The sequence below is a fragment of the Cimex lectularius genome, unplaced genomic scaffold (genome assembly GCF_000648675.2).
Source record: "Cimex lectularius strain Harlan isolate CLEC.00 unplaced genomic scaffold, Clec_2.1 scaffold147, whole genome shotgun sequence".
In the NCBI taxonomy this organism is placed as follows: Eukaryota; Metazoa; Arthropoda; class Insecta; order Hemiptera; family Cimicidae; genus Cimex; species Cimex lectularius.
The window spans coordinates 775,711-796,134 of NW_019392851.1; the positions used below are offsets into that span (position 1 = coordinate 775,711).

General features: G+C 33.3%; 2 protein-coding genes across 4 annotated transcripts; one reads left to right on the forward strand and one right to left on the reverse strand.

Annotated features, from left to right (window-relative positions):
- Positions 1 to 52: 52 nt before the first annotated feature.
- On the reverse strand, positions 53 to 20,181 carry LOC106668098 (RNA polymerase-associated protein CTR9 homolog). Of its 2 annotated transcripts, none has more exons than XM_014396550.2 (22): positions 20,121 to 20,181; positions 9,017 to 9,115; positions 8,714 to 8,953; positions 8,490 to 8,636; positions 8,298 to 8,419; positions 8,035 to 8,230; positions 7,221 to 7,448; positions 7,024 to 7,155; positions 6,753 to 6,931; positions 6,486 to 6,694; positions 6,237 to 6,418; positions 5,587 to 5,916; positions 5,403 to 5,519; positions 5,173 to 5,318; positions 4,231 to 4,438; positions 3,948 to 4,156; positions 3,756 to 3,888; positions 3,305 to 3,429; positions 2,709 to 3,227; positions 2,613 to 2,642; positions 2,500 to 2,535; positions 53 to 457 (listed from the first exon to the last, which is right to left on the reverse strand). In XM_014396550.2, the coding sequence occupies exons 1-22, from the start codon at positions 20,124 to 20,126 to the stop codon at positions 400 to 402; spliced, it is 3,651 nt and encodes a 1,216-aa protein (XP_014252036.1). In that variant the 5' UTR covers positions 20,127 to 20,181; the 3' UTR covers positions 53 to 399. The 2 variants fall into 2 exon arrangements, with proteins under 2 accessions (XP_014252036.1, XP_014252026.1); XM_014396540.2 differs by lacking the exon at positions 20,121 to 20,181 and adding an exon at positions 12,773 to 12,962.
- Positions 13,221 to 16,283, forward strand: LOC106668106 (bifunctional coenzyme A synthase). Of its 2 annotated transcripts, XM_014396562.2 has the most exons (7): positions 13,221 to 13,436; positions 13,528 to 14,271; positions 14,968 to 15,116; positions 15,174 to 15,371; positions 15,430 to 15,684; positions 15,753 to 15,938; positions 15,999 to 16,283. In XM_014396562.2, exons 2-7 carry the CDS (start codon positions 13,698 to 13,700, stop codon positions 16,194 to 16,196), a joined length of 1,560 nt encoding a protein of 519 aa, XP_014252048.1. In that variant the 5' UTR covers positions 13,221 to 13,436; positions 13,528 to 13,697; the 3' UTR covers positions 16,197 to 16,283. The 2 variants fall into 2 exon arrangements, with proteins under 2 accessions (XP_014252048.1, XP_024084470.1); XM_024228702.1 differs by having other exon boundaries at positions 13,385 to 14,271.
- Positions 20,182 to 20,424: the final 243 nt, after the last annotated feature.

Genomic DNA, 20,424 nt, shown 5'->3' on the forward strand with positions numbered 1-20,424 from the left:
ATTGTAAATGTTATATTTTTAATAAAAGGAGGGCATAAATGAAATGATCACATAAGTTGTGTAACGATATTTATTGCTGCTAAATGAGTTTGCCATATTTTAAGAAAAATCATTCAGAAAGGTGTTACGGATAAATTGAAACACAGAAGTATTAAAAAAAAAAGAAAGAAAAAAAGTTTATTACAAACCAAAATTTACGAAGTTTATAAATAATTGGATTTACAACAATTGGTAAGGTTTAAATATTGTTGAAATTAGTATGACAAATTGGTCAATCGCTATAAAAGAAAAAAACGTTCGTTTGCAAGAACATGTTGAAAATATTGGGATTTTTTTTTCATTACACTGTTAAAGGTTTTATTTACACATTTACTCTCTCTTTATATCAACTTACAAATTTCAGTTTGAATCCTCATCACTTCCTGAGACAGATTTCCGTGTCACTGGTGAGGGTGATCTAAAAATAAAATTTAAATTGTGTTACATACGTTAAAATAAAGTGAACCTATTCTGTATGGAAAAACCTAGATGGTTGAAAATTTAAGAAAAACGATTAGTCTAGAGTTAAACAGTTGTTTATGTATTAATTATTAGCATAATCATCTAAGGGTCAAGAATAATCTGATTTAAATTTAAAACTCGCCTTTAAAACAAAATTTACTTTTTTCTGAGAGAAGGATTTTATTCATATCACCATTAAATTAAGAAATGAAATTTAAAAAAGCCTAAATATGTGTTCATTGGTATATTAACCCAGTAACGAAATTTGTGAATTATTAAAAACCACCACATTCATATATATACAAATTGTTCATACTTAAAACCAATAATGAAAGATAATAAAAAGTGAAAACAGCATTTTGTAATTATTGAGTGTCTGCTATTGTTGTAATAGTGGTTATTTAGTGGTTAGAGATAAAGGAGCCAACATTTCAGACAATCTAACTCAGTTCAGCTCTAATAGAGAAATTATTGTAGCTGATCATAATAAAAAAAACCCTGATGTACCAGGCATACAAAAAACCCAAGTATGAAGTAAATTCTAATTATTGGATAGATCTGGCCTGTGAATTTTTTAAAAGGAGCCAAAATTGCAGACAGCCTACTCAGTTCGACATTGAGTGAATTCTATTACTCTTTCCAATATGAGTGATCAAAGAACCAACTTGCAAGATTAAAAATGATTCCAATGGATTAGGATGATACATTTGAACCAACTGTCTGACTGAGATTATGGACAACCTGCCCATCCCATGTGAGCTCTCACATTGGAATGGCTTGGGGCTGCATGTCCAGCAGTAGTGGTTGTTCCGTTTTCGTTGACATGCATTTGGAATGTTGCCCCCCCCCCCAGAATTTGTAGGTTTCTTTAGATAATTAATTTCACATCAAAAAGTGTTCTAAGGCCTCGCATCCTGTGGGCCCAGAAATCTGCAAAAAATGCAAATTTGCACTTTGAAATATTTGAATTTTTATTGCAGTATGAAAGTAGCCTAAAGTTGATGCCGGCATGCACACCAGAGGATAAAAAGTATCGTACAAACAGGGGTACAAGCTAAAAAGTGAATACACCAATAAAACACAGTTTGTAGACATGCATCACAGTGGAGCAGATTTTGAAGGAACTGGTACATTTTTTTAAAATTTTCCTATCCTCCCCTTTTCCTTCCGGTTGACAAAGGATATCTAAAGTTGGTTACTTGAAAACTAATGGCCACCGATGCCCGTCAAAGGTATTTTTACAATGCCTTTCAAAATCAATTTTGGTAGTGCGAATCATTGGCATCACTATAATCATTGCCATTAATCAAAATTTTTATTTCAACAACAGAATACATGTTGGGGATGGTAAGGGATGGAGTGACTAGTGTTCTGCTCTCAAATCATAAATGGGAGTTTTTCTCCTTGATTGACAGATCATTTTTGAGAGCACATATGTATCTAGTTGCGAGAGGCAATATTTTGCAGTCAAAGAACACAGCGATAACATTTTTTATTACAATAGAAGTGGAAATAACGTATGTGAATCATGAAGGATGATCTATTTTATGTAATAACATCATCAATAGGTAAAGAGGAAAATGGATTTGTTTATCAAACAAGAGTATGGTTGAAGACAGAAAATAACTCGTGTAGAGGAACAATGTAAGGATCTGGATGTTGCCCTTTGCTAACAGTACAAAGCAAAATCTTTCTAAAATGAATGAAATCAACCTTTAGCTTAATTCACCCACTTCTACAGCTGACCTCAAGAAATTAATTTCAAAATCACCAAATTTCATTTTATCTCTATACAAACCATAATAATAAAATCAAAAAGAGAAAAGTATAAAATCCACCTTTCTAAAATTATTTTCCCATATTTGCGTGGACATCAATTTATTTCTTTAAAAAAAATTCAAATTAAATTATTAACAATATTCCATAAAATAAATCTGTTTTCTTTATGGATTATCTGTGTGTTTAACAAAATAAAATATACACAAAAGAAAAGCTCACCTGTTGCCAGAAGCTGATCTGCTTCTCGACTTACTTCTAAAAAATAAAATAGCATACATTATATAAAAAATTATCGTTATGAAACTATTAAAAAAAAAGGTGCAAGTACGTACCTAGAATCTCTTGCAGAACCACTTGGACTTCTAAAATGGTTAATAAAAAGATATATTTTAATATAATTTAAAAAAAATCATAAAAAGAATAATTACCTTGATTTTTCTGAACCACTCCTTGAATGAGACGATGCAGATCTTGAACGTGATTTAGATCTAGAGTGAGACTTTGATCTAGAGCGTGATTTAGACCTAGAATGAGATCTGGATCTTGATTGTGATTTGGACCTAGAGCGAGATTTTGACCTAGATTGTGATTTGGACCTAGAGCGGGATTTAGACCTAGAATGTGATTTAGATCTAGACCGGGATTTTGACCTTGATTGTGATTTAGATCTAGAACGGGATTTTGACCTAGAGCGTGATTTGGAACTGGATCGAGATCTTGAACGAGATTTTGACCGAGAACGAGACCTTGATCTAGAAGATCTTGATCTAGAGCGAGATTTTGATCTTGAGCGAGATTTTGATCTTGAGCGTGACCTTGATCCAGATCCGGACCTAGAGCCAGATCTTGAACGTGATCTCGACGCAGAGCGTGACCTATCACTTCCAGAAGAAGTTATGCGCTTTCTGCCACCTTTGGCTCCTCCACCATCACTCCCGCTTTCACCCCTAAACAATTTAAAAAATAATCCAATATTTAATTATTTCCTTTGAAAAGAAAAATAATGGAATGGTAAAATACCGACCCACTAGCGATTTTCAATTTATCGCTGTCACTGTCTGATTCACTGGTGGATATTGTAGCCTTTGAGACCACTTTCAGTTGTTGTTTGGCAGAAAGTTTTTCAACTCGTCCTTTGTCTTTCTTTTCCTTGAAAAAATTAAATAAATAAACATAATTATTGTCAAACGTTTTAAATCTATTGACAATCAGAAGTTAAAAATGTTTAAAAAAATATTTGGATTATCCTGTTATGTCAGGTGCATTTTGGGGCCACAGGTTTGGGGATGACATATTAAATGGTAATTTAGCAAGCACAGCGATGAGCACCGTGTCAATGTCTTAATTATTGCGGCTACTGACACCCCTCTCATTAGTAATTTTTACATCTTGATCAAAGACAATCTGGTCTGTTTATTTTTTAAAAAACATATCTGACAAACATCTCATTGCTTTAAAGTGTTATTCAAATTTACCTTTCTTATTTTCCTGGGTTTCTTAGTTTTCGGCCTGTCACTTCCTCCACTTTCACTATCACTTGCAGCCTGTTTTTTATCCCTTTTCTTTTTCCTTCCACCCTGACCTCTTTTCCTTTTTTCACCCTTTTCTCTATAATAAAACAAAGGCTGTTATAATATATTGACTTGATATTGATTAAAATTAATTACCTTCGTTCAGAAGGACTTCTGCCCCCTTCTCCCCCTTCACTCCCAGAATCTGATAATATTTCTCCTTTTGACCTGCCCTTTCCTTTTGAGGGTTTCTTTTCGGAAGGCATCTCCCCAAACACCAATGCCCCTTTTGTCTTCTCTTTGTACTCTTGCCTTTTCTGCAGCATTTCCTCCAGTTCGGCTCTTCTTTTCTCCTCTTGCAGTTTCTAAAATATAATAAAAAATTAAATAAAGCATTGAAGATAGGTAAAAATCTAAACTTTGTTCCTCAAATATTCACCTGTAGTTCTTCTTGCTTGAGCCTGAAGGCTTTTCTTTCTTTTTCCTGTTTCGCCCTAAGCTGTTTCTCCTCCTCATCAGTCCTCCTTGCTCTTGCAACATGGTATTGCGCTTGAGAAAGAAGATCTTGACATTGTCGTGCTTCAACTTCAGCAGCATTAACGTCATATTTCATTTTGTCACCGTAAGCAAACAGATACTCAAAATACCTATAATTTTTAATAATTAAATACTGTCCTTTTGAATATAATTGCAAGTCATGTAGTTTAAAAAAAAGCCCTTTTCCAAATTGATAAGAGGAACTATAACTCGTGAAAGGACGGGATCTTTATTGTATGATAGGTTAGTAGAATCATCTGCAAAAGTGTGAATGAATGTGTCGGGATGGGTAGGGAGGTTGGATGTAGGATGGGTCCAAGTATACTGCCCTGTGGGACTCCAAACCTAAAATGGTAGTCAGAGAAGGATGATCCTTCGCTGTCATGAAAGAAGTGGTCAGTCAAGCAGGATTGAAGGATAAGGGAGGTGATGGGAAGGAGTTTACAGAGCAATCCCGGATGCTGGACCCTACCAAAGGCTTGAGCCACATCAAGGACAACACCAGAGCAACTGTTTCAGCTCTTAAGTAGGAAAAGATTACACCTATAACAAGATGGAATTGCTGGATTGTGGAGTGGTGTTTTTAAAAACCAAACTGGTGAGATGGAATAGTGTTTTGTTTTTCTAGGATGGGAAGGATTCTTTTCTGAAGGGAATTCTCAAGGATTTTTCCTTGTGTAGGACCTCCTTTAACCTAATTTACTGGCTTAACGGGTGATAGGTTTGAAGTAAATTGTTTAAGCTTTTGGAGGAAGGGGAAGACGTAGTGATTAGATTAGTCCTTCTTTACGGCTTTGATGATCCAATTTGTTAAAAAAAATTTTTTTTTTTTAAATGTTATTACCTCTGGGATAATGTGAGTTCATGTACAGCTTGTAGTACAACATCTAATGTAGACTTGTCATCTTTTAAAATCTGAGTGGCTAACTTTTGTAGCACTAATGCTATATTATATAACAGGACTGTATCTTGAGGTGCCACTCTCCTCGCCTAATTTCCAATAAACAGATAAAATTATTATTATATGTTTAATTATAAATCAAAAAGTCATTTCATTATAATAATGAATAATACCTTTAGTAAAATGTTTTTAGCTTCCTTAAGTTTTCCTGCTTTGTAACAAGCTCTAGCTAAATACAGCATTACATCTACATGATGGTACTTGAAAAATTTTCTCAGGCAATTTTCATACTGAAATGTAATTTGGTTATTAGATTATTGTTAAAAAGTATCAGTTTAAAAATTAAAAAGTAAATACCATTTGTATAGCACTAACGAACTGCTTCTGTTCGACGTAAATGTGTGCAATATTAAGCCAGACATCGCAGAAATCGGCAGTCGCTTCCCGCACTTGAGCAAAAATGTCTCTGGCTTCATTGATGTATCCTTTATGAGCCAATACACAGCCTATTCCGTTAGTTGCCCAAATGTTCCTAGGGTCGTTTCTTAGTACTTTATTGTACATGCCAAGAGCTCTATCTTGAAGGGCTTTTTCTTTTAATTTATCCTTTGTTGGCTGATGTAACATCTGCAGCCAAATATTACCCAGGGCTATTTGTGAGTAAGAGTCTGATGATGTGGCAGCACACTAGAACAATTGTTAAATTTTATTTTTCTGAGTTGGCTAAAAGTAATATTGTGAAATTTATAATTAAAATTATCCATTTTTCATCTCTTTTTTTTTTAACTTAATCAATTGTAGGCTTCTTTGTATTATTCATGTTTCATGATGGTTTTGTATGAAATGAGTTGTATAGTTTGATTATCTGTCATTGTACCTACATTATGATTATTTTTTATATATACAATTTTTTTATCATGGAGATTGAGATCAGAAATAACTAAATTGCAAGTTTATCACGCCACAGACTTAAATCGGAAATTTCACAACAGGCAAATGTTAAATACCTTGAGAATTCTTTCAAATTTCTTTTGTCCTGGTCCGTATTGCTGTTTAGCCAAATGAAGGTTGCCGAGTAGAGACCAAGCGTCAGGATGATCATTGTCCATTCTCATCGCTTCTTTGAACCAATCAGAGGCGTCAAAAATCTGCCCTCTGTCTCTTGCCATGCAACCCAATCGTAAATAACCTATTTAAAAAATATATACATTAGTTTAAAATGATTTTTAGATGTAAACGTGTAAAAAATAACTTACAGTCAACATAATTTGGATGTTCCCAGATCATTCCTTTGTACAATTTTTCAGCCTGATCAAACTGGCACAAAGCTTCACAAAGCCTTGCGAAGTTGTAAGTTGTGGTTACAGATATGGAATTGTAGTAATTCTTATCATGTTTCGCTTCTGCCGTTGACCTCGCTAGTGATTCCTCGAAATTTTTCTTGGCTTCTTCAAGATTGTCTAATCTAATAAGCCATAGTAATTATTAATTGAAAAATATCCGCACATCATATATGAATATACCTATAATGTAAGCATGCAACATTGTTAAGAATCTCCGGTGGAATATCTGCTTGAACTTTTTCTTTTAAAATTTTAGTAGCTGTGCCGTAAGCCTGTAGAGAGCCATGTAAATCAGATTGCTCGAGAATTTGAGCCAATTCAATCCATGCTTCTACATCATCTGGGAATTGCTCTGTTACCTATTGCAAAACAAGCCAATGTAATATAATTTTAGGAATAAGGGCAATATAACAACACAGTACAATGTGATGTGCTTAAAAAATAAATTTACCTTTCTAAGATGATTTTTTGCTATATCCCGTTTTGATTGACTAGGAGAACTTGCATAAAGTGATCCTACAATTTTCATTGTCTCATAATTACCCGGCTGAGCTTTTAACACTTTCTCAAAACACTGAGCTGCCTGAAAATTAAATCAAAAAATTTATTACAGATAAATAATTCTATTGAGGACTCATGCACACTTACATTTTCTGTGTCACCTCTGTAAATGTACATCTGGCCTAGACCAAAATGTGGTAGAACGAACATCGGAAGAGCATACTGAGTGGCTTGGTAATAGTATTGAAAAGCTTGGTCATAGTCGCCCTGTACATGATAAGCCCTTGCAAGCTGGTAACAACTTTCGGCCCTCATGGCCTCATTTTCAGTGTTGTGAAATGCATGCATGGCCAAATGTCTTACTTTGTTATAATCCTAAATGAATAATCGAAATGATAAACATATAATTGAATCATTAAAGAACCTGTGGATTGATCAACCTGGTCTATTCTTTAGTCTCTCTGTCTAGAATATTTTACCATTTTGCCACCTTAACAAGTAGACTGTGTCTTATGGCCATTTTAGTAACCCATATGAAGAGAATTATGTGGTAGATGAAATGGAGGGAGAGTTTAAAAAGTAAAAATGGGAGGACAACGTACAGAAGGACAGTTGGCATGGTGCACATGTCTTACGTAGTCTTTTTATTTATTTTTTCCTCCTTTTTGTAGGTTTTAGTAAAAGTCAAATTAGAGGATGTTGAATTGCATTTTTCTTCAACACTGCATAGCATTATCAAAGATGCTAAATGTCTAAATGACAGAGAGAACAGACCAGGAAGATCACAAAGATTTAAAAAAAAAAAAAAAAAAAAAAAAAAAACTATTTGAAAATATTACCAAAAATAAAACATTTCAAATTAAATTTAATAATTGATAAATATTAGTATTTCTCATTCTGTTAAAGTTTACAGAAACAATTTACTTGATTCAAGAACTATTAAACTTTTAAACAACATTACCTTTTTGAAGAAAAAATGATTTGCCAAATGGTTTAAAACCATCGGATTTGTAGTGTCAATTGTATAGGCTTTGGACAGCATTTGAACGCCTGCTTTAATGTCTTCAGGCTGTTGTTTGTTTAGTCTCAATATAGCTAGACCGACTAAGGCTCCGACACATTGCGAATCTAAGTCCAACGCTCTTTCAAAAGCCAGTCTAAAAAAACACACATAAATATTAAAACGTTGATTCATATGAATCATGAACATTTAACATTATTCACCTTGCTTTTTCCTGATTTCCTAATTTCATGAAACAATGGCCCATTCCGAGTCTCACAGAAGCTGGACAATTGGGATTTGTTCTTAGAGCTTTCTTATAAAACGCTAATGCACCACGATAATCCTTGAAAAAATAATAATAATTTCAAAAATGTATTTACAAATTTTTTGACAAAACAAATAAAAATAAGTACTTTTTTATTATAAGCTATACAGGCTTTTCCAAGAAGGGAAGGTATATTATTTGTCGACTGGCTCAATACAAAATTAAACTGAGTGTCAGCTTGTTCCATTTTATCACCCTCGAGTAGATAGAAGTATGCTCGCCCCAGAAGATGGTTCTAAGAAATATTACATGAAATATTGTTGAAAAAACAAATAAACTAATGTATATAATTTAAGTACTGTTAAAACATACCTGGTCGTACATAATAATTTTATCTCCTGTTGTGTATAGATCTGTTGCTTTGGCAAACAGCTCCCTTTTCCTATCTTTGTTTTTCTCATGATTGGCCTGTTGGACGTAGTAAGCAGCCAGCATGTCCAACGTCCGCATCTGATCCTTTTCATAATCCCTGTAGTCGATGTTGGCATCGACTCTGGAGGTTTCAAGCATATTGATGAACACATCAATATTACCTTGCTTGTAGTACTCATGCTACAAAATAAATTGACAGATTAACAAATACGAAAAGCAAAGGAATAGAAATTTGAGCCTTACAGCAAGTGCCACCCATATGTGCAGCTGTGCATTCTCATGTCGGAGAATGCCGAGTACTTCTTCCCCATCTGGAAGTTGATCAAAATCCAATTCAATCACCTGAAAAAATAAGTATTTTATCATCAAATGAACTTTATACAAAAAATTTTTTTAACATATTTAATTTATTGTTTTAATTTTAATTTAATTTTAAAATGTAGGGTAAAAACAAAAAGCATCATATAATCAGGATAAAACAGCATATTTTTGCTCACCCAATTAATGATATACCATGCAAGATTGACACATTACTTTGGGCCAAAGCCCGTGCATATGTCCAGTGTGTAGAGAAAGGTTGGCTGATATGTACCATTTAATTAAATGGTGCCATCCATTGGCTTGGAATGCCACCCAATATGAGAATTGTGCTTGAGCATGGCAGTGAGTATTTGACTCCCTGTTCCGATTTTTGGAAGAATCAGGGTTGTTTTATTGTATATAATACTACTATTGTTTTATATTCACTATGTTGAGAGTAAATGCACTTATTAGTGTGAATGTATAGTGCAAGAGCCAATGGAGGAACATTAATTACCTCATTGGCACTAGATTAGATATATAATATGTATGGAGGGTGATGGAGGAATATCAAGTAATCCACCACCATAACTGACTGAATGTGCAATATGTAAATATGTAATATGTAAATAGGAATTAAGACTGAGAGAGAGTGTGAATGGTTTTGGATCTCCAAGCTGATTGCATTAGAGGCTGAAATGACCTAGCTGTTGATAGCCCCTAGAGTCCAACCTAAGTGCTCAGACAGATAAGACTGAGTTCTGACTCTGGTCTGCCAATACCTGGGGTAGGTGATTCCCAACACCTGTCAGTAATTTATTGTAAATTACATAAAAGCTGGAACTGCTGGCAAGCTGCGAAAAGTGATAGTCAACTCTGTATGCATATGTATTTACATACGGATGCAGATTTGAACTTATATAAATCAGTAAACAGTAATCAGTTCTGACTATCTAAAGTCAGAAAAGTAGAATAAAAAGCATCATCACCTAAACAGGCAAGATTTTCAGGACAAGACAACAGCATATATTGAAAGGTTTTTTTTTTTTTTTTGGACTTCTCAACCTGCCAAAGTCTATTGTTAAAATTAATATTTAGTGTGAACAGGAAAAATAAAAAATAATTTTGCTATCAGCCAAACAGGCCAATGTTTCAAGTATTGTGATTCACCTCTCCAACCTGTCAACAGACTGTATAAATTTTTTTTCTTGTCTAGTAATTAATAGAATAGGTATAATAATCGACTAAATAAACTAACATATAGTTTGAAAGAGGAAAGAAATAAAGGGAAAAAATAAGAAATAAAATATGACTACATCTCTTAGTTATTTGATTAATGAAAACCGACTTTCAGCCTTCAGAGAGCAAGATTAGATCCTATCTCATCTATCTTACCACACCTAATTTTTATATTGATGAAATTAAATGCTAAAACTCGATGCATATTTTCTTATCTATTGATAAGATTGATTCACTATAAAAAATAAAAGCTGACACAAGGCACGCTGTTAAATGAAGTCTTTGTTTCACTATAGTTATTCTAGGAGTGATAAAAAAATGGAAAAATTGATAAACAATTCTAATCCTTAAGATTGTATAAAAGGCTTTAATTATTATTTGAAGAATTATAAAGCTTGACAGGCTATCGGCTGTGTTGCAAAAGCACCCATACTTATAGATTCACCGAGGTGACTCAGATATACAAATTGATTTAAGAAATCAGGGGACACAAGAAAATATGTCGGAGGGGCCAAAATAGTTATTTGTCCAATTTATAAGAAAGGTGACAAAATGACATGTGAAAATTATTTTGATACTTTCCATAGCAGTCAATCAGAGGTGATAAAGTGTGCTGAGGAGGCGATTGAAGACTATAACTATGGCTTCATGCAAGGGAGATTAACAACAGACTTAATATTCTCATTAAGACTTGGAACAAAGCAAAGGTGGTCTGGAGAAGGCACCATCCTCCAAAGTTTGAAGGGCTTGAGGTAAACAACCAGATGGTCAGGGTGGCCACTGTAGGCCGGAAGAGAGTAGCATTGTATTTTGTCTGTTTAATTGTGAAATAGTTAATGTGCTAAATAAATATTATGCTATATTTAGAGGTTTACATCCTAACTTCTTTTAGGTTTTACTATAATAAGTATATGAACTCAGTGATGACTGAAGGAAGTAAAGAGGAATTAGAATAATAAATGAGCACATTTGCTGAGGCACAAGTATTAAGTGCCTGGGTGCACTGGTAACAATGACATAAATGCCAAGAAAAAGCTCAGATAAAGGCAAGCAGGTGTCTCTTAGCACTATAAATAAACATTTCAATCTATTAAAGTGGTGTTTTGTAAACTCTCCAATCTTTTATCTTTCCTTTTTTTTTTTTTTTTTTTTTTTTTTTTTTTTTTTTTGTCTTTCTCCTGTATTACATTTTAGTTCAATTAATTGCGCATGTATCTGAGACAAATATGTAGTTTATTTTTAATTTTATCTTCATACACCGACCCACCAAAGGATTAAAAGGATAAACACCTTACATAAAGATTAATTAATTGAAAGAAGTTATTTGGTCAATCGGACCACAAAATATAATGGATTATAAATCAGGTTTTGAAAGTTAACTATCTAGGGAAGCAAAAATCAATGTTTACAAAACAATCATTAGACCCATCGTTATTTAGTAAGTGCTGGGTATTAATTTACACTCTAAGTGTACAAGACAGGAAGATTCCCAGGCTGTGAAAATGGCATTTGCGAAAATTCAGAGCTGAGAGAGCTGTCGGTGAGTCAGATATAATAGCCCATATAAAAAAAGGCCAGACTGTAATGAAATAGCCTTGATATTCTGTTTAATTGGATTTGTGAAATAATGGATTCTGTTATTTAGAGTATCTATGTTTTTACTGAGTACGTTTCCTTCTTCTTAAAACCTTTCCCAGGCACAAGTGGCCATACTTCTAGGTAGTTTGAGCCAGGCACGGCCCTAAAGGGAGAAAAGGGCCCAGAAATAGGGTTGTAGAAGAGATGTTTATTCAACACGAAGAAAGAAAGTGCATCTCTTGCAAGACAGCATTGCAGTAAAAAAAAAGTTTCATTGACCTGACCCCTCTTTTCCACCACAAACTATGAATGGGAAAAAGTAGATGTGCAGGTCATTTGTGTGTCTTACTCCTGCTAGAGCTGGCCTTTTCTCTGTATGCCATGATACAAGCCTGTCAAAGATGGTGGAAATGACAAGCTGGATAAGAATTGACAGGTAAAGCAAGGCTGAGGTGGATGGAAAGCCAAGGCTGATAGCCAGATGAACTAACTAGCAAATCTAAGTATGGAGATGGAAAGTGTAGGACAAAATAGTGGCTTTTGGTTTTTCAGGAAGGCCCAACCAGGGCTATAGTCAACCAGAAAGAAATTGATTACTTCCACGTTTCACTTTTGGTCAAAATGACAACTGAGTTGATGTTGGGTGTTGGTCTGCGAATCGGTGAACTCGTGATAGACAAAGGGTTACTTATAGGGTCCGTTTTCACTCGCGGGTTTGTTGAATTACTTAATTAATTGTCAAACAGAAAATAATAACCAGCACTTTTGGTATGCAAAATTAACATAACATACAAGCCAAGTTTGATGTTTTTCTTTCAACGAGACTTGAGCAAAACGAGCTTGGACGAATTGCGACAGCTAATAAACATGAAGATTAAATACCTCGTCAGTGTCCCTGAGAGGAATTTCTATCGAATTGGTCATTTTTCGATATAAGTCACGTCTAGGCGAAGGATCCTCGAACAATAAACATAACTTGAAGTGGTAAAATCAAGCTTTTTTTGTCCTTTCTCTGTAAGGGCCACTCGTAAACACAATAGGAAAGGAGGTTCTTGAAGAAGGTGCACGAAGGTTACAAGAAAGCTTTCAGAGAAGTCGACTTTTTTCCAGAGAGGCTACTTTCAACATTACCTAATGGGATACAATAATAAAATATTTAAAATCTATCCAATAGAAGGAAAATGTGCCGTTTCGTATTTATTGTTTTTCATCCATGAGAAAAATGTGTTTTAAACTTTACAAAACAATGATTTTTTTATTGCAAATTTCTAATCATTGAAAGAGATTAAATTGTTAGTTATACCATATATTACAACTGAGTATAATACGATTTGTTCGTGTTTTAAGTAGAAATAAGTAAAAACACTGTGGATTTATAATTATTTTTCAAATTTAAATAGAAAGCTTTTTCAATTATCGCCTTAGATAAAAGCGATTGTAGCTCTTTCTGCCGTAATTGTATTTCAATAGAATCTCTGACAGGGTGGCGGCTGCGGGATGACTTTTGATAAGTCAACTGATAACCTCGTACAGGACTGTTGAATCGGTATGATCTGAATATAATAACTTATACATCTTTATGGTTCATCGAAGACTGAAAAAGTATGAAATAAACATACATTCTTTAACGATTTCAGAGAAGGGGAGAGTTGGTTTTGGCCGAATCGTTCGATATGTTGAACCCATCAGACATGGGTATCATTCCGATGTAACTTTTCTTCCGATAAGTTCTGTCATAATATAATTTTGGTTAAACATAATCATTGTTACTTTTTATTTTTTGTTTTTATTGAGATTAACTTTTGTCATGATGAAAACTGGCATGTTAATTATATCAAACCCAAAGAAATACTATAAATTTATGCCGATATTACAAAAGGAGATTACAAACACTCTTTACGTCCATCTAGTGTCTAAATGTCCGAAATTGCTAACCAGGCGTAGTGATCAAATGCATTATGGTGCAAACTTCAGCTCGACTATGATCGATCTGTACAGGACATCAATTTGCATTAGAAATCTCGACGTTCGTGTCCTTTTGCACGGACCTGTACTTACTCCACCTGCAAAGATTTCGACAAACCTCCCAATCGACGTTGTGTACTTTGACGATGAAATACCTACACAGGATATGGAATGTTTCTTACACGAGTGCCTTACAAACAAAGCTTCTGAATGCAAGAAGATTCCTCTTAAGGCGAAGGATTGGGATATCAATGAGATGAACAGTGCAGACCAAGACAACGAGTCATACGACTGTGTCGTCCTTGGTGGTACGTTTGACAGGCTTCACCTGGGACACAAGATCCTGCTCAGCGAAGCGATTTTGAGATGCAGAAAGAAACTTATCATTGGTGTCACCGATGCTGGAATGATAAAATGTAATTTCTTCATTTAACACTTATTGTATAGTAATTGACTTTATTTTCTTACATAAGTAATAGCCTAATGCCAAAACTACCCGTTGGGTGTCATGGATAAGGGTTCAAACCACTTTACAATACATTTTTCATTCCATAATCAATTAAAAAGCTCTACTGGGATTTAAACCCAGAACTACTAGCGTGGCAAATACAATTCGGACAGCCACCACATTCCCCTCATTTTCTAATATAGATTAGATAGATGGTTCATCTCGTTTGATATTAAATTCTTAATTTCATTAAGCTTGAAACCATAAGTTTCATTTTTGTACGTAGATGTGTATATTTTTTAACCTTGTAATTTATTAATAATAGTTTCAAAGTCCTGATCAAAATAAATCCCTCAAAAGCTTGAGTTAAAAATTGTGTTTTTCTTTTCTTTCAAAATGGTCTTATCTTTGATTTTAATCTGAACTATTATTAATTACATCAATGTAGTAATGTACTTTGTGGGCTGTCATTTTTTATTGGCAAAACGTATTGTAACTTAAATAAAAATAATTGCAAATAGTGAAATATTTTAAAAAGAAGCCTAGATTTTTTAATTTACTTATTAACATTTATAAGGATAAATTGAAAATAGTTTTATCTTTCTGATGGCAATATTTTAGAATATTTGTTGAAAATGTGCTAATAAATTTTTGTGTGTGTTAGCTAAGAAACTTTGGGAGTTAATAGAATCCAGTGAAACGAGGATAAACAATGTAAAAAATTTTGTATTAGATGTCGAACCCATGCTGGAAGTCAGTGTCGTACCGATCAGTAATATGTTTGGCCCTACTATAACTGAACCAAATATCGATGTAAATTAATTTGATTAATTTAAAAAAATGTAAGTAAATAAATAATTTACTTTTTAGATGATTGTCGTAAGCCAAGAGACTACGAAAGGTGGTAATATCGTCAATGAAGAAAGGGTCAAGAAAGGTATGAAACCATTAGTCGTACATAGCGTTGAACTCATAAATGACTTTAAGTGCCATGAAATTGAAGAAGATAAGATCAGTTCAAGCAATGATAGGTTGCGTATACTTGGCTTGAAACTTAACAAACCTGTGGTAAGTTCACTTTATTTAATATAAAAAAAAGGTCCAATTTTTTGTTTCTATATTTTAGAATACTCCAGACAGACCAAACCGTCCTTATGTAATTGGCCTTTGTGGTGGGATCGCTAGTGGAAAGACTCATATTAGCCAAAGTTTGAAAGATTTAGGTGCAGGGGTGATAGACTGTGATAGAGTAGCGCACGATTTGTATAGAGTTGGTGAGGATGTTTATCATACTCTTGTACAACATTTTGGTAAAGATGTACTGAGTGAAAACGGTGAGATCAACAGAAAAAAATTGGGACAAATTGTATTTAACAGCAAAGTAATTTTACCTTTGCATATTTATAAATTTTTAATTAATGTTTTTAAGTTAAAACGTCACATTTTTAGAAAGAATTGGATGAACTTAACCGAATAATGTGGCCGGCAATATTTAAAAAGTGCGAGGCGATTATGTATCAAATGTATACAGAAGAGGAAAAAGAAGTAATTGTATTAGACGCTGCTGTGTTGTTGACGGCCGGCTGGGACAAACATTGCCATGAAGTATGGGCCACCATCATTCCACAAGATGAAGTAACTATTTAAAAAATTTGAAAGTTTAAAATCATGATATTAACCGGTATGTATGTTAAGGCTGTCAAGAGGTTAAAGAAGAGGAATAATTTAACCCATGAACAGGCCATGTCGAGGATTTCTGCCCAACCAAGTAACCTTGAACACGTACAAAAAGCTCATGTTGTGTTTTGCACTCTTTGGACTCGTGAATATTCAGTCAAGCAAGTGGAAAAGGCATGGTTAGAGCTTCAAGACAGGCTGCAAGATAATAGTTGACGCAAAAAGAGATATTTTTGACTCCTAATAAACAAGAAATGTTATTTTTATGAGGAAAGGAATTAAACATATATTTTTATCACAAAACATTTCAATTTTTTTAAGATAAGATTTTTCAAAGGGTTAAAAGAGTTCAATAAATATTTATGATTGATATGGTGCTGCTTCTTGCCAGTTAAAAAAAAAGTTTAATTTATATATAACTAATTGTTTTCCATTCTCATTCCATTTATTTTATTTTATGATTTAATAAATCAAAATACAATAAAGTCTATGAATTGAAAATATGCAAGGGATGTCGGTGGCCGCAACGATTTAAGTTTTTTTTTCCCCTCCTAAAAACACTGTCACCCCGAGGGTTCATTTAACCCTGTAGTTGAAATAATCTCTTTAAAAAAGTGAATAAATAAAAATAATACAAAACAAATTAAACAAGACATTCAGAGATATTTTAAAATGCAGGTATATTTTATTTTTAGTATAGTTATTTTATCAAAAGAGTGGTTTTTCTTTTTTAAACCTTATTAGAATTTATTTCCTTAAATCTTTAACATTAAATATTATTTTTTTAAACAAATGTTGCCAATTACGATGAATTGAATTTATAATATTATGAAAACTCTTTTAAATGAGTTTGAAAATAACTCAGGTTTAATTCAACAAGTGTTTTACACCAAATTGTCTTTAACAAAATTAAAAATAAATAAACAAATAAACACAATTTGATACTTAAAAATCCATATAGATTTAAAGTAAGACTGGGCTGAACTTGTTAAGTGCCTATTCATTAAAATAAAACAAAAGTTCACCAAACATAAGGTATTGATACAACCATCACCTCTGGCTATCAGAAAACTCAAAAGGAAATTAAAATAAAATGCCTTATCGAATAATAAATAAAAATTCTATCGCTTGTACCGTAGCTTGTCGAGCGGTATACTGCAGTGTGAAATTTTTTTTATTAAGAGAATGTATTTGACGTCAATACATGAGCCCTCTTCAGTGTTAATTACATTTGTATATCCAGTACACATTGTTGGGAAGTCCACTAGATATACAAATGTAATTAACACTGAAGAGGACTCATGATGGATGATGTTGAAATGTTTTATTAATAAAATACCTTGCTGCAGTATATTGTTCAACCAAGTGAAAGAATTGTAGAGAGAACTGTAAAAAGATTTAATTGCTCTTTTAAAACAATATATAAATAAAAAGTCCACTTTTTCTTAATTTCTACAAACTACGCCCATTCATCTTTTGTTAAGGGTGGTTGGTTTGGGTTAACATGTTTAAACATGTATCTTGTGAATTAGGTTTTCCGTAAAAAGTAAACACTGTGAAACTTCCCTTAAACAGACAAATTCTGATTCTCTAGACCCCCTCATTAATTTCTTCATGATAAAATCTATAAATCAACTAGTCCCAATAATGGACGTGGATAGGTTTTTTAAACTATATTCTGACTAAAAACTCTCCCAAAATTGGAAAACAGCCTCCAGAAAATGAATGCTTTCTAAGAAACGCCTTTCCCCCTGTGTGTTTTGTTCACTTTCCAACATTTTCTCAATATTCTTACATTTTGATTGTGCTACTCTGCAAACATGTAAATATTGGGTTGTCCGGAAAATAATGCAGGATTTTGGTATTAAACAAAAAAAAAGAAACTAGTTACTTTAAAGCAATGTTCTTTAATCAAAATAATTTCCCATACTCTCAATACATTTCTCCCAACGTGTTGGTAACTTATTAATTCCGTCTGAGTAGAATTCAGAATTTTTAGAATTGATAAAGTCAATAAATGCATTTTCCAGTTCTGTTTGATTTTTGAATATTATGTGTTGTAAGTAGTGGTCCAGGTGTCTAAAAAAATGGTAGTCAGTAGGCGAGAGGTCCGGAGAGTAGGGTGGGTGAGGCAAAGTTTCATAGCCAAGCTCCAATAATTTTTGTGACGTTACACGTGACACATGTGGTCGAGCATTGTCATGCAACAAAATGGGCCCTTTCCGATTGACCAAAGAGGGCTTCATTACTGCCAATTTCTGATGCATGGTATTAATTTGGTTACAGTATGATTCAGCATTGATGGTTTCGCCAGGATTTAAGAAGCTGTAGTGTATTAAACCAAATGAAGCCCACCATACCGTAACCATTACCTTTTTTTGATGAGTTGGGGGCTTTGGAAAATGTATTGGAGCTTCTCCTTTGTCGAGCCACTGTCCAGAACGTCTAGTGTTATCGTAGAGAATCCACTTTTCGTCACATGTAACAATTCTGGCCAGAAATGGGTCATTTTTGTTTCGACAAAGAAGTGATGCACAAACATCAAAGCGCTGATTTTTTTGGCGATCGTTTAATGAGTGTGGAACCCAATTTTCGAGTTTTTTCACTTTTCCAATCGCCTTGAGGTGGTCAGCGACGGTCGTTTTACTGACTTTGAGTTACTCTGCAAGTTCTCGAACAGTTGTTTTGGGGTTTTCTTCCACCACTGATCGCAGAACATCATCATTAAGAGAGGAAGGCCTTCCACGACCTTCTTCATCTTCAAGGCTGAAATCTCCCTCCCGAAATTTTTTAAACCACCTTTGCACAGTGCACTCATTAACACAACCCTCGCCCCAGACTTGGTTAATGTTTCTAGCCGTTTGGGCTCCGCTTCGGCCGAGTTTAAACTCGTAAAAGAAAATCGTACGAAATTCTCGCTTTGACATTATAAGGATGACTGAATTATTTCCAAGTAGCGGAATGCTACAGAGGTAAACAAACAATATCATTTGGAAGAGGATTAATAAGTGTTGACATTCATACAAATGAGTAATCCTGTAAACGTAAACAGAATATTTTATATAGATTTTTTTTAATGAAAACTTAAAATCCTGCATTATTTTCCGGACAACCCGATACTCCTTCAGTGTGTTTGACACTTAAAGAAAAAAAATTAATTAAGTGAAAGTGAAATACTAAGTGTGCAAGATTTGGCTATGAAGTTTTCCATCGGAAAGACCTAGGCAAATGAAATTGTAAAAAATAAAAAGGAACTTTTAGATAAATTTTACAAACGCAGAAATGACCAATCCTGCAGATTTTTTTTTTCTCCTTAAAATGTCTGATTAGGCCATAGACCAGGACATATTTGAATGGTTTTGCTGTACTTGGGATTGTAAAAAAACACTACCTGGTCTGCTTATATGAGAAAAGGCCATAGAAGTTGTTGGAAAGTTTCATTGTATGGGTTAATGTGGAAAATTTTAATTTTACAAGAATAAAATGAAATATTTATTTAATTTAAAAAAACTTATGTTGTGTCATGTTAATTCAAAGACAACATAAGTATGCACACCTTCACAATTCAGGCTTTTTTTAAGCTAAATATTAACTATATAAATGTACCGATGTACCATATATATTTTTAAATTTTTATATCAAAATAAACCAGTTGAATTAACATAAGCATGTTTTCTTTGTTGTTAGGACCTCATAATAATTTCAGTGTGAATGAAGACAAGAAGTAAACATGTTAGTAATTTTTCTTGGAAAATTAAAAAAAGCATATTTAATTTAATTTTTGGTGACAATTACTGTGCTGTGTAAAAAATTTTAGTTATATTAATGCTTCCTGACTGTTAAAATAAATTATTTCAACAAATTGGCATTTATAAAATAAAACAGCTGAGCTAATGAGCTATTTATTATATAATACGATTTGTAGATAATAACGTCCAAAAAGATTGATGCCTTCTGTTAACAAGTTTGCATAATTTAATGTAGATGTGTAGGTAAAAGTCGAATGTTGATATTGGGTAAAACAAACAGCTAGGATAAGTGGAAAAATTTGTCAAGATTAATTTGTCTTTAGCCTAAATGTTAATTCTAAATGTCATTTATTTTATTTATTTTTTATTAGCCTATTCTATCATCACTAACCTTCATATCTTATTCTTGATTTTCGATGCTTTTTTTCAAACAATTGAAAAATGCATAAATTAAGAGGACAGCTATGTTTTTATTTTTTTAACTTAACATATGTACTCTTGACAAAGTTGATGTGTATTATAAAAGGAGCTTCTAAGAAAGGTTTTCATCATTTTAAACATTTAGAATAGAGTTTAAAGGTATAATTAAGGATTTTAAACTTGCGAGTAAAGTTTTTAATTTTACCATATAGTTTTTAATTTTTTTAAAAATTTGATATTGTAGTTAAATATTTTATTTTTGCCACTACTTCGAA